The following is an 18,586-nucleotide window of genomic DNA, read 5'->3' as shown; positions in this document are numbered from 1 at the left end:
CATGACACCCGCCACCGGACTCCTCCCTCCTCATCCCCAACGCTCCCCACCCCAGCAAATGAGGCAGTCGTATCAAGCAAAAAAGGCAAAAGGCCACAGCTTGATTCAATCAATATTTCTACACCTCCCCAGCACACGCACACACGCACAAAGGAGGAGTGAGTCTCTTTAGAAAAAAAATAATAATAAAGGGGAGAGATATGTATTTCCTTCCAGGATCTCTTCCTCCTGCGGATTCTCCTAACCCTGGTAGAGGAACAAGGAACTCCTCTCTCTAATCAAAATGCATTTCCAATTACATTTACACCATTTCCAATTACACCTGTGAACTGCCGCTAAAGCCCTCCCCGTCTCGGACATTCACGGTGTTGATGCCTGCTCAGTCCAAACGACTAATGAGGACTTTACTTACAGGGCGAGACTTGAGAGGCTAAAAGGCCCAAAGACAAAGCAAACAAACCCAAACCCTCACAGACACACAGACCTGGCATACCGGGCACTGACACCTTCCAAGTCACGTTTCTATATTAAGGATCTGTCTCTAAAATCGCCCAAGAAAATCCAAAAAGGGTTTCCCAGGCCCTGGGTGAGGGAACCCAATCCCTCAGGCTCCCTCTGAGGGATTCTGCTCCTCAGAGAACCTCGCTGAATCAGCACCCAAAGGAGGGCCATCATCTCAGGCTTCTCCCATCCCTTCCCATGCAACTCGTCACCAAAAATGTCCACTCGGCCCCTCATCTCTCAACTGCATCCCCTCCACTCCTCTCCACCCCCACTAACTTTGCTCCCGTCTCACAGGCAGGACCTCTTCACACCTCCCTGAGGTGGGCTGTCCCCTATGTCCCCAAACACCACCACTACCAACAACCTAGTTCTGCCAGGTTCCCAACCCTGGGAAGTACATAGATGGCTTCTTAAAAATACAGATCTCAGCCCTGATGCCAGAAGTACTGAATCAGAATCTCCAGCTCATATATTTTTAGTCAGCTTCTCCTGTGCTATTCTTCAGACAGAGTCTTCCCAAAATGCAAATATGACTTTTATCCTATGCTCACTTTAAATCTTTCAGCAGAGGCCCACACCCTCCAGGACCTAACTGCATAACAGGGCACCCATGGCCTTGACCACCTGCCCCCAGCCTGCTTCTCAGGCACCTGTGCAGTCCCCCACATTCCAGCCAGAGACCACTCCAAGGTGCCCAGACACAGCAGGCTGCCTACTTCACCCCCTCAGCCACCTGGGCCCCTCTGCTCAGCTGCTTCTCTCACCAGCAATTCCATCTAATGAATGTCTACTGGTCCTTTCAAGACCAAAGCCACCAACCTCTCCTCTGGGAAGCCTTGGCAGATTCCTCCACTAGGAGAAGTCACTTCCATGTCCTCATAGCACCTCAAGCAAACTTCCAACACCATACTTGGTACGCTTCACTGTAATTTCTCTTAAGATACTGTTTCCAGCTGATCGGTAAGTCCCTTGGCATTCCTATGTTTAACGTCTCTCACTATCAGATGAATTGTTGGAACTCCAAAAATGTTTGCTAAGTGCTTTCCTTTGTGGGCACCCCTGCAATTCCAGGGAGGACACTGTGCATCTGGAGAGTCTATATGGCCAAACAGTTAAAAATATGTGTATATAAAGAGTATATAAGACTTTAGAATCCCAGAGGTTTTAATTTTGAGTTCTCCACTTGTTAGCTGTGTCTCAGGGTGTTGTGTGTGTGTGTGTGTGTGTGTGTGCGTGCGCGTGCAGGTACAAAGCAAAATGAGAATTAACATTACATACCTGTTGAAAGATTAAACGAGATGATCCATGTAAGTATAGATGTCTCAATCCTCGGCAACCATTATATACATTACTTAATCTGTATGTTTACAGATCAGTGGGTATGTGTGCACACGTCTTGAGCTGTGCCTGACATGCTGAAGGTCCTCAAATAATTGCTGAATGAACGTACACAACTATAATTAATACCTACTTCTTATATATCTGTGATTCCTGCTATACTGCAGATTTCCAGAAGACAGGGGCTCTGTCCCATTCATTTCTGTACCTCGTCCCTACACCAGCTTGATAAAATTGTTCGCTTTAGTTTAACATAAAATATTAATACAATCTTCGTGACTATTAAGAAACTCATCCTTGTCTAAGGAATCACAAAGACAGCCTCAGGCATACTCTAGACCAGACCCACAGAATGAAATGAAAAAAACGTAGTAGCTTAAAACCTTCCTCCAGTCTCCAAAACCCCTGACTAGCTGGCCTCTACTGGCCCCCCATCTCAAGGTAGGGCCTGTTGCCTGACAAGCCACAATCCGAGGGCTGAACTGGTGACACACACCCCTCCTCCCCAGTCTGTGGCATCCCCCAGCCCTGCTGCAGCAGCTGCTCCACCTGGGAGATCAGATCTGGAGCCTGCCTTTTCAGCTCACAGCAAGTTCACCCCCCAGGGACCTGGGGGCTGCGACTGCTGGCCAAAGTGTCAGGTTACCACAAAAATAACAGCGGGCCCACACCAGGCAGGCGTGCAGGCCAAGCGCAGGAGGGGAAAGGTGAGAAAGAGAGAACCAGGAGAAGAAAAGCAGACATTTGAGTCTGTGTCGAAGAGGAACTGGGCTTTACAAAATGTACTTTAAATTCATAAGTATACTCCTAACATCACCACTACAGCCCCTGCAATAACTCATTCATTTAGCATCCAATCCAGAGTAGCTTATATATTATTCTTAAGTATGTTGAATGTGCTTTTAAAAACATTATTTTAAGGCAAGAGGGGGATGGGTTTGTTTGGGGTTTTTTTAAAGTTTGCTTATTTAATACTATTTATAAAAGTCAGATTTGGGTCAGTGAAGATTTTAACAAGTATTCCCATTCAACAAATTCCTGATATTACTCAGCTTTAATTTTCTCAAAATTAAATCCAAACATGACAGAGCTAATTAGGCCTAGTGAAGGAGGGACAGACCTTCAAAACAGAAAAGGCCAATAAAAAGCATTTATGTATTTTTTTTCCCTAAAATAAAATTACAGTTCACTCCTGTGCTATCCTCTTGCAGGAACACTGCTGGCTTGATGTGGTCTGACCCAGCCTGGGTACTTCAAACAAAGTTAACTTCAATCACTACAGGGAGTTAGCAGGTTATTGAATCTCCATCCATTGTGCTTTCATCTTGGTTTACTCCACACACCATGCCTTTTTAATTGGCTTCTCGCAACTGTTTCATAAGAGAGTAGATAGGGACCCAGCTATTAGGAAAGATGCCCTTCTTCCAGCTGGGCAGGTAAACCCCAGACCAGGCAGTGAACCGGGTGGGTGAAGTTTCCCATTGTAATCTCTTACATGTGAGAGACGCTGTGAATGCTCTGGCAGGGGAAGACGGCTAACTCTAATAGGCACCTTAGATTCCCAGCCTGAAGGTGTTAAAAGAGAAAGAAGATTTAAAAAAATAAAATCCAAAAGGGGGGAGAAAAAGGATTCTCTGGTTGGTTGGTTGTTTGTTTTTAAGTTAATTTAGATGGAGAAAGGTTCCCCAATGTCATGTTATTTTGCAGTTACTGATTTATGTTTCATGTTAAAATATCAGGGTTACAAGCATTATATGGCACAGCAGTAATCTAAACAGGACTCTATCTATTGCAAATGTTTAAAAAAGGAGGTACTTAAAATGACAATCTTAGTGGCAGCCAACAGCAGCTAACAGACATGCAGACAGGCAGATTCTGTGTGTTTTATTTTTTAGCTTTTAAGAAAAACTAGCTCTCTCCCAATCAAATCAGTAAAAACTTCAGAAAAGGAACGTACTACCAGCAGAGTTTGAGCTCTACAAATTTAGAAGAACACCAAATAAATAGTGAAATGAGAGGCAGTTTCATTCTGCTTTAAAAACAGTCAGTCTAGTTCCGGGAAGAGAGGACCTCATCCAGCTCGCTCCTGCTTATGTGGTCAGAATTCACACAGCTCATGCAGGACACATCACACCGTGCAATTATCAACCAGCATTGATTGCCACTGCTAAAAGATCTTTAATAGTCCTGATTTTTACCATAAAAGCTCTCATTATTATCCCAGCTCTCTTTGCTTGTTCAGCGTGCCTGGTCACTTACAGGAGGAGGAGGAAAACCCAGGGACTCGGCTCATCTTTCCCCAGCCGTGTCTTCCAGGGAGTGTTCGTTTCCCCGCAGCGCAATGCCACGCCACTGCACTGGCCGGCACACTGGGTTTAAAATTAGCTGAGACCTGGAGAGCCACGGGTAACCTTCTGACAAGGTTAGCCAGCAGAGCAGAGCACGGCTCAGCGAGGGACATTAATAAGAAGCCAAGGAGAGCCTTTCAACAAGCGTATTAGGGCCTCTTGGAACCCTTGCAGTCTGGAAGCCGGGGGAGCTGGGGCCCCCGCATCGCGAGGCTGACCTAGGCTCTTATTTTTATCCCACCAAGTCAGCAGCTTCCTTTACAGGCGATAAACACAACCTCCAAAAGTGTTTCTCCAAGTTTATATTCAAAATACTCAGTCGCTGATTATACAAATAACTTGTTAAACTCTAAACTGGATTTAAGAAATATAATATTTATGGAACGCTTCTAATTATAAAGTTAATACCCACAGATGACCAAAAAAGTGGAACATTCAGAAACATACATAGGAGAAAATTAACTTTACCCACAGCCCTCCAAACAATAGTCAGTGCTAACAATGCATTTTGATGTACATCCTTGTACTAGTAACATTATTATTATTATTCCCTATAGTTTCGGGTTCTTTTATTGTCCACCGAACATTTTACATTCAGCATTTTCCTGAGTCCTGAAATATCCTTTGTATTCATGAATTTTAAGAGGTATAGTATTCCATGTCACGGATATACCATTATTTGACTATTTCCCCATGGCTGGACATTTAGATTTTGCCCAGCTTTTCACTGTATAGCAAACATCCTTGTAATGATTTCCTATGGACAAATTCCTAGAGTCCAGGGGCAGGAAAAACTTGAAGCCACTGGTGAAGATTGGGAACCCCATGAAGACAGGGACGGTGCCCGCCACGTGTAGTGTTTTCTAATTAAAGCAATGTGTCTCAGTGCTTTCCAAACAGAGAACCCTAAAGTCTAATGTGACACGTTCCGAGTGCCTACCAAGAGGTCAACAGGGCCAGCACCACAAAGGTCCCCTAAGCACTGAGATAAAGGAAGGCAAGCAAGGAATGGATCTAACACCTCTGAACACCTGTCAAAGGTGATTCAGATGCTGCTCCCACCCCCTCACGCTGCCAGCCCCCATCAGTACCTCACTTGTACAGCCACCCTGCTTGTTTCAAATACTGAAATACTTCCACACGAACTGGAAAGAGTCAGTGGCCCAAGCCCACTGAATGCCTGTCTCCTTACCTCCCACCCCTCTTCCAGTGCCCCCAATCTTCTCAGTATACAACAAGTACATGTAAGTGCCTGGCACACCTGGGGGCCTCCAGTGTCTTCCATTGGGTCCATGTCCACACTGTCTGTTAAAATACCTTAAACATCACCCCTCTCCACACATAACCTATAACCCGGGATTTGCTTTTTAAATTTTGTTAATCCTCCCCTCCAACCAGCTCCTCAGAGACCACTGCTTAAAATCTTATTCACCAACGCATCAGCGCTGTCTCTGAAATTCATTAAATTCCCTAATATTTTATTTTTAAAACTGAAATGGACACTTAATGGGAAGAACTTCCCGAGACGGCGGCTGGGGTGGGGGGCAGTTCCCACCAAGTTATTCTCTACAGAGCACAGTGAGCTGGGTTAGACAAAGACGAACATCACAGTCCTAAGAGTCGTCCTAAGAGTACGAACACCAGTGACACTGGTTCCCTGAGGGTAAAAGCTACCTGCTTAAATCACATGAGACTTTGAGGAGGTCTCAGATCGTCAATGATAGTCTCAGCAAGCTAAAGCAAGAATACTGAAATGCTGAAGTCTAGGAATAAGAAGAGTCGGTACCGCCTAACTAATGCCCCGACCACCCTGGTACTGGCTCACTCTACAATACCAAAGCAACATTTAGGGCTGGGCATATGACTATGCACTTGGAAGCATGACCTCTACCTTAGCCCTCCCTTTAGTACGCTATTTTCTGTGGAAGATAACAGGTAACTAATAAGTGGAAGAGAGTTTTGTTTCCTCTAAATGTTTTTGTCCATCCTCTACTGGGGGTGCCAGGGCAGGAACACCAGCCAGGAAAGGGAAGAAAGACAAACAAGGGGTCTGTAAAATCAGACTTTGAAAACCAAGAAGGGGTCAACCTGGATGCATTACAGCACTGTCCAGCCCAGCAGCTGGGATCATGGCCCAAGCTGGAATCAGCTCAAAGACAATGCCTATCCAACACCTCCATGATGGAAGAATATGCTCAAAATTCCAAGTCACTCTGGGTGCTGCAGCTTCTTTGCCAATTAAGCAAAATTCTAATTAACGGATATAAAAAATATTTTGGATTCATAAAATCAGATGTAATGGCAAAAGTTTAAGGAAATGCCTTGTAGTAGTAAGTGGAGATAATATTCACAAGTAACATTTATTCAACACTACTGTGTGTGAGGAACAGGGATCTAGACTCGATTTTTATTATTTCTTCTAATCCTCATCACATCTATATTAGGTAGAGATGTAATATTACAATATTGATTATTCAGATAATGAAGCAAATAAGGTTTAGAAACAGTAAGTCTTTTATCCACTGGTCAAACAGAAATTCAAACCCAGATCTATCTCACCTTGAGCCCAAGGTCTGTCTTTGTGAGACACTGAACCTCCCATCGCCGGAGGTAATCAAGGAACAGTTGAGGAGGGATGCTGTGCAGGGGACTAGAGTAGGCAGAAGAATGTCAGGGAGGGTCCATTCCAACCCCTGATCTATGACACACGAAAACAAGTTGCCTACTGTATGCTGGCTCTGTACCAGGTGTGTGTGTATGGGACATGAGGAGTAAGAGAGACCCTGTAAATGAAGTGAGCACACTGTTAGAGCTGAGATAATGGACAGCCGCTCTATTTTTCTGCTCACAATAAAAAGCAGCTGAAAAGCAAGGCCAGTGGAGAGTCCAGACTCTTGGCCATCGTGACCCCAGCAGAGCTGGCACATGGCAAGCACTGGTGTCTCTTTCTCCCTCTCCAGAAATGCAGTGGCACGGATGAGAGCCTCGCTACTGCAGGGCTGGGAAAGAGTTGTGATCCCTGCACCTGAATTTTTTTTTTCAACACAAAGCTTATATTTACAGTGAATTAATGATTCACATTTGCACTGGAAAAAAACATGAACACAACCAGAGAAGGAAGTGAATGAACAAGTCACACAGGAGAACAAGCATATGACAAAATACGCATCTTCGCTAGGAGGGGGAAAGAATGGCAAATTCAAGCAAGTTTAAGGTGTTATTTTAAATCTCCTAATCAGCAAACCTTAAAAGACAATAAGAACATCTGTAGTGAACATGACACAGGAACTATGCTAGTGATGTTGGGGATGTGAAGATCCAAATGGCTATACTTAACTAAGCACCTCAAAAGGCTGAAATTCTTCGACCTAGTAACCTTAACCCTAGAAATTTATCAAAAAGAGAAAATCCCACGGTAGAAAAAAAATTAGGAGCACAAATATCTATATTACAGAATCATCTATAATACCATGAATAGCAGAATGACTAAGAAAACTACAGTACATGAATGTAAAGGAAAACTATGCATTCTTTTACAAGAAAAATTTTTTAAAATAGAACCATGAGGGAAAGTTTCTCAAAGAATATTCATTTTAAAAAGCAAAATACAGGGGAACTCCCTGGCGGTCCAGTGGTTAGGACTCCACGCTTCCACTGCAGGAGGCACGGGTTTGATCCCTGGTCAGGGAGAACTAAGATCCCGCATGCCGCACAGCGCGGCTAAAAAATTAGATAGATTGGTAGATAGACAGATAGGCCGGCAAAAAGAGAGATACATAAATAAATAGCAAAATACAAAATTGTGTGTATATGTGTATATATATATAATTATGTATATATGTAATTACAACTCTAGTTTTATGCATATTTCTACAGAAATAAAGTGAAAATAAAAAGGAAACAGTTACTCTGTTAGGAGGGTGACATTACAGATTTTTATTTTACACTTTTTTATGTTCCATTGTTTTTGTAATTTTTAAGAAATTATTCCGACTTTAAGAAAATTTAAGGAAACTCAGGTACAAATTGAGGTATTCAAGCATCTGAATACAAGAAAGCTTAGAGGTCAGACATTTGTGGATACTTGAATCCTCTTTACCACTCGGATCCACCCAACCAATCTCCAAGGTCTAGCTGCAACCTTCAAATGCAAACACAATACACAGATGATAGCCTACTTCAGGTAGACCTAAGGACTTAATGTTCCTCTAAACATTTCAGTAGCAATAATAGCTAATACCTACAGAGTGTATATTCTGTACCTGGCCCTATTCTAAGCACTTTATCTGTCAATGCATTTAACTCTCATAACAACACTATTAGAAAAGTACTATCATTATTCCCATTTAGAAACAAGGAAATTAAGACACCAAAAGAGAAAGTAAATTTCCCACCTGGCTCATGCATCCTCAAAGCCAGGATCTGAACAGTCTGATTTCAGAGTCTAAACTGATAATTACCCAACTAGACTGCCTGTCTGTATAGCCAAGTCTCCCAGCCACTGCTCTGCTGGTCCTCTTTTCTGAAACGTCTTTCCTCCCCTTAGCCATCTCTAAGGCTACCACACAAAGGCCACCTCAAGTGCTACCTCTTCAGCGAAGCCTTCCCTGGCTCTCATGCAGATTTGCTGTGTTTCCTCTATCTCATGGAACTTTAAACACACAATTACCGTTTCACTGATACTGCTTAGTAATTTAATTGTTTGAGTCCTTCTTCCTCAGAGAATACAAGTTTGGGGTGGGGAGTAGATAGAGGTATTCTTTGTATCTCTAGTCATTAGCCCAATGTCTGGCAGGTAACATGTAATCAAGGAAGGAGGGAGGGAAGACGATGGATGGGTGGCCGGACAAATGCATGAATGACTTCTCAGTAAAGGGACTAGAGAACTAATTCATGTGTTGGTGGGTGAATATTTCACACATGCTTGGGGTTAAAATAAAATAGGGCGTTGAAAAGTATGCATCTTCAAAAAGGAAGGAAAACCACTACAACAACGATAAAGCTTGAGGACATTATGCTAAGTGAAATAAGTCCGTCACAAAAGGACAAATACGGTATGATTCATTGTATATGAGGTCCCTAGGATAATTACTCTCATTGAGACAGAAAGCAGAAAGGTGGTTGCCAGGGCCTGAGGGGAGAAAGGAATGGGGAGTTATTGTTTCACGGGCACAGAGTTTGTTTTCCAAAATGAGAACAGTTCTGGAGATGGATAGTGATAATGGTAGCAAAATAATGTGACTGTACTTAAATGCCACTGAACTCTATACTTAAAAATGGTTAAAATAGTAAATTTATGTTCTGTACATTTTACCATAATTAAAATTATAGATAAATAGGTAGGTAGATAATTAGACAGGTAAAACAGGACCACAAAGCAAAGAAGTCAGACCAAGTCAAAGTATACCTATAGTGCAATCCAAACATAGCCCTCAGTGCTGGAACACTCACCACTGCACATAGATGCTGCATGTATCGTTCCAAGACTCTTCCCCTCTCAGCAAGGATGATACTTCCTCCAGCGAGCCTTCTTGGATACCCAAGTCCAGTCTTGGGGGGCCCACCACATGCTCCCATAGTACCAGGACCTTGTACCAGAGCCCGTCAACAGGTCTATCCAGCCAGTGTCAAGCCCGTGAAGGCTGCACCCTTATCTTGCTTAGATGAGTCCACAGGACCTGACTCAACCAATATCACCTTTAATAAGTACTGAGTCAATTAATTAACTGCTGAGAAAAGGAGAGGCTAGACTACTGCTCTGATTTTCAGAGCTTACACGCAGGGTTGTCTTAAGGAGTTGTCAACAAGGCAAGTTAATACATCGGCCTTCCATATCCCTCAGATACAGAACCCACTGATATGGAGGGCTGACTGGACTAAGCCATTTCACATAAGGGACTTGAGCATCCACAGATTCTGGTATCTATGTGGGCTCCTGGAACCAACTCCTGCAGATACCAAAGGACGACTGTAACTCACAGAAAACCCAAAGATTTTCTAACTTGAAACTGAAAAAAAAAACAGTGGGGGATCCAACCGCAGAAGATTGCCAGACAGGTTCCCACTGCCCCTCTACCTCCTCTATTAAACAGAGGGGATGTTCTTCGTGAACAGCTGATTTCCAGAATCTATACCCCTCCCCACCAAAGTTAGAGCTCCACGCCCACCTTCTGATACCCAGGCGGAGACCCAGGTGCCAGGCGCAGCACAGGGGCTTAAACACATCACCTCTTCAAATTCTCTTGAGGTCAAGGGAGTATTTTCCTCTTTGCAGGAACAAAAGTTTAAACTGCAGTTTGATCAATTTGTCAGGCACCTGTTCTTCAGGCTAAAATTAGAAAACATTCTTTAAAGGCTGGTAAATCTTTATCGATACTGAGGGGTCAGCTCAGAAGGCGGGGGCAGTAACTGCTGTTTTTTGCCTAGTCCATTCTTTAAGGCAGCTGGTACCTGTACTGAATTTCCTCTTGTACGTTTTTCTGCCATATAAATTACTTCATCACCCCTAAATCTGTTCTGCCGTATACACCTCCACGTCTACTCTTGGTGCATGTTTTGCATAGGAGAACAAATTTTTGGATTTGCTACTGGGCAAAGTGTGTTTCCTTTCCCCCTCCTCCTCCAATCACCGGGCAAACTATAAGAGTGACGCTGAGAGGCAAGCAAGGCTCATCCACACTGGAACCCCACCATGCAGAGCATATAGGACCCAACTGGAGTACAAATGACTTCCAGCATGACTTGAGTTGACTTCAGGGCACGTGCACACATTTGAGTTACAGCTCCAAACAGGTCATGCTGATGTAACAAGGAAAGATTATCAAGGTAAGAGATAGACCTGCCTGTGGGTTTCTGGAAACCCTCAATCAGTAAGCAAAGTCTTCACATGAACCTTAGGTTTTGTTCTTACCCATTCACAATAAAAATCATAGGTAAAGGATATTTGAGGATCTAAAATAGAGGAGCAGACACTCAGAGGACATTTTTATATGGAGATCTTGATTACTACTTCTTTTTTTTTTTTGCTTAGTCTTCCATTTATTTAGTCAAACCATCCTTATTACAAAACATGTGAATTATGGAGACAGAGATGTATCAGCACACAATCTGACCCTTAACTTCTGCTGGGTAAGATAAGACAGAACAAGAGTATAACCTTTGGCAATTCTTTTTTTTTCCAAGCCCAGGCATGGGTGGATTGTCCAACACTTAAATATTTTTAAAGTCCCCTAAAATATTATTGACCACATCATATATATATATATATATATATATATATATATATATATATATATATATATAGTTGGCCAAAATGTTCGTTTTGTTAGTGAATACGTTGTTCAATACAGTTCTTGGTGAAGATGAAAAGTGTGTCTATCTTTACTTAAAACCGAATGAACTTCTTTTTGGCCAACCCAATATATATACACACATGTTCTGACAGCATTTTTGCTTCTGAAGAAGCAGACTATTTCTCACAAAATAATAAAAAATGGTGTTTATAATTTTGTCCAACTGTTTTTAAAGGTTTTACAAAATCTTATAAGAAAATTATGGGTAAATTTTAAAAAGAAAATACATTCTCATGCATAACAACTCATTTAAAAGAGAAGCACCCTGCCAATGCAGGGGGCGCGGGTCCGATCGCTGGTCGGGGAACTGGGATCCCGGCAGGCCGCATGGTGCAGCCAAAAGATTAAAAAACAAAAAAATAAAATAAAAGAGAAGCAAAAGCTTCATTTGGCTGCCTATCTCAAAGCAACATTTCCTGCTTCCCTCCCCACCCCACTTTACGTATATTACTTTGTGAATGGGTAAGAATAAAAAACCAAGGTTCCAGCTGGAGCCCATCACATTCCACATGACCATCAAATTTGATAAAAATTCTCTATTTAATTAATATGTTCAAGCACCATTCAATAAGCTTTGAGGATTATACCTTCATCTGAAACTTAGAATACAGTGAATTTTCATAGAGTTTTTTTAGTTTTAAGAACAACCATTGATAAATCCTATCTTCAAAGGAAGAGAAGTGATCATGTCTATCCCACTTTACAACTAGTTGAATTCAACAAAATATCTAGAATCCTAAATACAAATAATATTTTCAATTCCATATTCCTTCTTTAAATTGAGTTCTTTTTTATTTTAAGATACATTGCTTCCAGGCAAACCTGTGCTTCCTGAAAAGTTTGTTCTAGGTGGGGCAGTGGCACCAAAACAAACAAACAAAAAAGTCTAGGAAAAAAAAATCTCTTTGGTCTTAATAGGCTGTAAACATGTTCACATATTCCGGTTTTGAACAGAAATAGTGAATGCGAGGAAGAAAAAGGATGCGGTTGGAATTTCAGGATATTACGTGTAGATTCATAGACAGAAATCTGAAAGAACTTTGCCAGAGTAAAGAAATACCATAATCATATTAACATTTTAAAGGAAATTTTGTTCACAATTCACACATACTGATGCAGTGGTTGACGGACTGCTTTATCCCCTTCTCTAGATGTCTAGATAAAGCATGGTCTACTATATGCTACTTCTGCAAGGCTGAGATACAGAAGTCGTAGGTATCTGGATTGCTCAAAATTTAGATGGCTGTCAGAAAAAACATACAAGCATTTGTTCAATTAGCCTTCAACAGGCATGTGGCCAACTCTGGGCCAGGCACTAATGCTGGAGAGATAAAGATGAGTAATAAACACGGGCCCCACCCTCAAAGATCTCACAGTTCAGTGAGAGGCTGATACATCAGCTGACACCCAGAACAGTGCATAGCACGTGCAGGCACTCAAAAAATATAAAGCAGGTTAGGAGCCAGGGAGGGCAGGCAAAGATCGGCCTGAGGAGCTGGAGTTTAGCAGGGAGCCTGACTCTTAACTTGGAGGGCTGGGCTGGAATGCACACTCCACCACTCTGCTGTACGAGGGCAATGCATTTCACATTGCCACGCCTCAGCGTCCTCATGTGCTCTCTCCTAGGGTAGTGATGAGCTAACATACATGGAAATATCTGGAATGGCAAATGTGTTAACCCCATCTCTGCCCAATGGCTACCCCAGGTCTGGGGCAGGGACCAGAGTGGCAGAGAACCACTGTGGGAGGATAAGATTTTTTTTGCCACTTCTTCTTCCTCTCCCTTTTCTAGTCCTTCCTGCAAAACCCCCCTTTCCCCAATGCTGACTGAGCAAGACTCAGAGTGAATGAACCAAAAAGGAACTGGGAGGAAGGGAGTGGGAAAGAGAATCCTGGCTAACAGTAAAGAAAAGAGAAGATGGCCATCCTTTGGAAGGGAAGCCATCAGTAGTTCTAAACTGGAAAAGGGAAAAATAAAAAAACAAAAAAACTCCTGAACCAGATACCTAAAACATTTCAACTTCTGCTGGTTAGACTACTTTTCTGGATAGCCTCGGATTCTTGCCAATTAGCTGTAGTTATTTTCTTCCCATCTCCCTGTTTGAACTTCCTTTACTAAATTAAAATAATTGCAGCACATTAACATTTAATCAACACAAAAGAAAGACTAAACCAAGCTCAAATATAATTTTAGAGCTTGCATTTTCTTTTTTTAAAAAAATGGGCGTTTGTGTATTTCTGTGTATCTAGTGGTGAATGCACATGTTTACAAATATATGTACATGCACACATATATGTGCATTGTTTAAGTAGGCATGCATCTATATACAAATATAAACCAACCTTGTAGTTGAGGCAAGTGTGACAGATACCAGCATCTGTATCTGTATCTACCATACCCGGAGGCAGCAAGAGAGGTAAGTTGAGTGTCTACTCCAGAATCCTGCAACCTCACCCTGCACCAAAAACTAAGGTCCCACGCAATGAAGAAGCCCTGAAGTTTCCAAGAAGACCAGGGCTGGAGGGCTGGAGGTGCTCGAACTCCCTGTGACTGGACCCAGCCCCTAAAGAACCTCTCCCTCTTCCTGGAAGAAAGCTTTCCTTTTAGTAAACAAGGGCCTTTGTCCCAACCAGGAGAGCTGAAACTGCTGGGGGTGGGAAGCAGGGGCTCCAGAGCTGCCTTCATGCCTGCAAAAGACCACAGCCACACCGGGGGAGCTGGAACCCTCAGGCTGCTGCCCCTTAACTCTCTTGAGGTTAAGAAATGCTGCCAAGTTCACTGTCATCCACCTCAGTAGGTCTTTACTTAGAAGCAGCTGTGTCCAGAGCCCAGCGCTCAGGGCTCACTTCTCACAGCACCATCTCGGGTGTTTCACAACCACCACAAAGGCAAGGGGGGTGGTATTATTCCTTTCACAGGTGAGGGGTCTGAGGTTCAGGAAAGCTGATGGGGCCAAAGGCAGACACCAAAGTGGGTAAATGGAGGAGCCACCAGGCCACCTTCACACCATGACGACTGGCCAAGGGAGAAGAATCTGAGCTCCTGGGTTCTGGTCTCAGTTCAGCCTCTCATCTAAGGTGTAATCAATGGCGAGTAGGTCTTAACTTTGTGAGCCTTAAGCTCAATGACTATAAAAAGAAAAAGAGGGAGTTCCCTGGTGGTCCAGTGGTTAGGACTCTGTCCTTCCACTGCAGGGGGGGCACAGGTTCGATCCCTGGTCAAGGAACTAAGATCCCACAAGCTGCGAGGTGTGACAAAAAAGAAAAAAAAGGGGGTGGGGGGGATAAATACATAAATAAAAAGAGGAAAAAGAAGCCAACTTTTGTTCTGTATCTCGTAGGACAGTCAGATAGGAACACTCTCTGTGATCATTACTCAACCCAATTCTCAAAGGCTGGGTGGGTGGTTTTCCTGTCATCAGCTCTCACAGCATACAACACGACCGCCTGCCTCCCTGGAAGGCATCAATGATCCTTCTCAACAATGAACTCAAGCAAAACAGGCAACCCTTGGGCAACACCAGAAGTCTCTGTACTTATCTTTACTACAACTGATACTCAGTTTTTACGCTGTCCAACCCCACTGTAAGTTCCTCACCCAGAGACCCAGCCTTGACTTCTCTGTATTTGTCATCACTATGATACTACCACTACCACCATGCCTTCAACCATGGAGTTTAAGCAAATATCCACATGGCAACATTTTCTGGGTATCCGCTAGGCCATGTAAAATAAAAACAGAAGTAGGGATTGGTTTTTTTAAGAAAAATAATATGGTATGGTCTTGGCCCCAAACAACTCACAATCCAGTGAGGAGGATGGAGACGTAACTGACTGCTGGGATTTGCTGAATCATTTGACACTGGAATTTGCCAGTGACTGGGAGTTGGAAGGGACAGTGACTCTGAAGGATAACAGAGTCTGCTCCTGATACTATCTCAAAGGATATGATGACCGGCTGACTTTTAACCAGGTGGAAATTTAATAAGGATAAATGTCAAGTTATGCACCTCGCTAAAAAAAAAAAAAAAAAAAAAAAAAAACACGCGCATGCGCGCGCACACACACACACACACTCACTCACTCACTCACTCACAAGTATAGGGTAGAGAAGATCACATGAGAAAGTCTTAAGGGACTGGGTTGCCCACGAGCTCAATGACTCAGTGTAATGAGGCACCTATAAAAGCTAATGCAGTATCAGGCTGCCCTGAGTAGACTGCTGCGTTCACAGTAAGAAAAGTGAGCTCTCAAATCTGGATTCCAGCAACCACAGGGGATGAATGGTCAAAAGTGAGCAAGTTTCAGAGCGCTGACAGGAGTGTGAAGCCACATGCTAATAGGAATGAGGATCACGAAGCTGGAGAATGAACAATTCACAGGGCCATGAGAGTCATTTTCAAACTAGTCTTGGGCTTTACCATTCCACTCGCAGGAATAGGTTAACAGAGATACAGTTGACCTAAACCACAGAGGCACTGACATTAACCCAAAAGCAGGGGTTTAAAAAATGAGAGGTAGCAGGCAAAATGAAACAGAATTACCTATCTCATTATGAAATAATGTTACCAACTGCAATATCATAGTTACTGACATGAAAGTTATAAAAAGAAAACTCTATTTATAAGAAAAAGAAAATTACAAAATACTATAGACAAATACTACAGACAAATTTCATTTTGTAAAAACAACAACATATACACACATCGAAAACTGCACTGAAGGGGCTTCCCTGGTGGCGCAGTGGTTAAGAATCCGCCTGCCAATGCAGGGGACACGGGTTCGAGCCCTGGTCCGGGAGGATCCCACTTGCCGCAGAGCAACTAAGCCCGTGCGCCACAACTACTGAGCCTGAACCTTAATAGAACCCCTACTTAAAGTACAGCCTATGGACTGGCACTATTGGCATCATCTGGAAACGTGTTAAAATGCAGATTCTTGGGCCAAGTCCCAGCTCCACTAAATCAGAACCTGCATTTTAATAAGATCCTCGAATGAATCCTATGCTAACAAAGTGAGGCTGCTGGTGGTCTACAGACTACCCTCAAGAAGCAAGGACCAGGGGCACGCTCATCCAACAAGATCTCCAAAGCCCAGAAAAGCATCTCATTTGTTCACTCACTCATTTATTCAGTCATTCACTCACTCAACAACCATATATTAAGTTCCTATACCATGCCAGGCACTTTTCTAGGTGCCAGGTCCTGTTCTAGCCAGGTGTGACTGAACAGTAAGGATTCTCTAATACTAGAGAGAATGGCCCAATCCAGCTGCCTGCCCACAAAATCCAGCTAAAAGCAATTTAAGTGCCTCTGAATTCCAGCTCCTCCAACCCTAGCCCAGCACCTCAAATGCTTTGCAGGTGTCAGGGCTGCTATCTCTTCACAAACCACCAAGGACCCATCCACACCATAGCCACCGCCCAATGGTTTGGGCACAGCCCCTTTATATTTCTGCAGGTGCTACATTCCAAAAATATTTCTTCTTATAAAGCATGGCAGGAATTCTACACTGAGGGGAGAAGAGAGGTTCAAGAGGGGCCTTATTTTTCCCAGGGGAGAGAAGAGACTAAAACCTCTCATAGAGAGGTTTACATTTTCAAAATGTATTTATTTTATCAACCACATGCTCGCAAGTCAAACATCCCCTCAAAGACATCTTGCAGACAGAGATATTCTGGGAACATACTGGAGGCAGCTTATTTATCTGCAACTATTATAAGACTAGCCCGAAGGGATGAGTATCAGATGCTCTCTCCCGCTGAAATGACTGTCTGCCTGCCTGCCTTCCTATGCCAGGTCACAGCTACTTCATGCCCCCAAATAGCCCCTGCTTGGCCCTGCCAAACTGCCTCTACCCCACCGGTCCTGTGAGAGCCTTCCAATTAGCCCAGGTCACTCCTGATGGGAAGGGCTATCAGTTTGCTCCATGTGTTCTGCAACATCTTTGCTCCTTGCGGTCTGTAAACCGACAATGGAAAGTGTAACTAATATACAAACGTAACGTTAATATCGAACACTGCCACAGTGCTGGAAACCCCTGCGGGCTGGGGGCTGGTAAGATCCCAAGCAAACTCAGCTCTTGGGGTTCACTGTCTGAAAGGGAGTTATAAGAAAGTATACTCCAGCCAGCTACAACTGTCTCTTAGCTCTCTCCTTCGCTATCTTTAATCAAGTTATCCTTTGGGCCACAAGATCTAGCAGTTAGGAACACTTTCCTATCTCCTGCAGTCCTCTCTACCTTAGCCTGTTAACTGTCTCCTTCCCCACAATGAGCATCTTGGGATCGGGGTAGCTTTCTGTTCAGTGCAGCATCTCTGGAGCCCAGCAGATACCTGACACATCCAGGTCTTCAGTAAATACTGACAGAATGACAATTCGTTCATCAAGCATTTAATGAGTGCTGAGTTTTAGGATTAAAATACTAAATACCCAAAGATAAAAAGTAGTAAAGAAATGGTTAGCCCTTGTTGGCCTTTGGAGACTAAACAAAACAAGGATCAAGGACTATGAAAAAGCCTGGATGCAAACTCCGATGTGAGGGGTGAGGGAATTCCTGGAGCAGAGCAAGCCAAGTGCAACAGAAATGGAATTTTCTTATCCACAGCATCTCACACAGATCCACCCCCAGTCTGTAATTCATTGTGTACTGAATGCATTTCCCACACACCAGCCTCTTATTCTGCAACTGGCCAAATTTTTCATCTGTCTTTTAAAATATCGGTATATACTACATGGCATATCCTGTCTTCACCCTAAACTGTTTTATTACAAGGAGAGCCACCCCTCATAACAGGGTGGACTTCTCATAGGCATTTTTATTTCATTCTTAGCCCCAGCTGTAAGACTGTTAGTGCCCTGTTAGGAGGGCAGAGAGGTGCAGTGATGCGCAGGCCTGCCATAGGCTGTGCCCTTGGGACCCAACTCACACCTCTTCACTCTAAATCCCGTGCTCTCATCACCTACCCGCTTCCTCTCCCAGGCCTCGCTCTCCACCTAGCATCGCCACGTAACAGAAATGCAACACGAGCCACACGTGTCATCG

At 43.4% G+C, this 18,586-nt stretch overlaps 1 protein-coding gene across 11 annotated transcripts in view; it reads right to left on the bottom strand.

Annotated features, from left to right (window-relative positions):
- TEAD1 (TEA domain transcription factor 1) overlaps positions 1–18,586 on the bottom strand; it is a 262,497-nt gene that overhangs the window by 190,988 nt on the left and 52,923 nt on the right. For 3 of the 11 annotated variants that reach the window (XM_033862570.2, XM_073808632.1, XM_033862573.2), the window contains exon 1: positions 9,642–9,754. The exons of 4 other annotated variants lie outside the window; for them this stretch is intronic. In XM_033862570.2, coding sequence (XP_033718461.2) covers positions 9,642–9,662 — 21 coding nt within the window. In that variant the 5' untranslated portion in view covers positions 9,663–9,754. Of the gene's footprint in view, positions 1–9,641; positions 9,760–18,586 lie in introns of those variants that run through there. 4 more of the 11 variants (XM_033862572.2, XM_033862574.2, XM_033862571.2 and 1 more) reach the window with 3 other exon arrangements.

Source organism: Tursiops truncatus, chromosome 8, assembly GCF_011762595.2.
Source record: "Tursiops truncatus isolate mTurTru1 chromosome 8, mTurTru1.mat.Y, whole genome shotgun sequence".
In the NCBI taxonomy this organism is placed as follows: domain Eukaryota; kingdom Metazoa; phylum Chordata; class Mammalia; order Artiodactyla; family Delphinidae; genus Tursiops; species Tursiops truncatus.
Note: the sequence above shows the minus strand (reverse complement) of the source record. Positions and strands in the feature narration are given on the sequence as shown.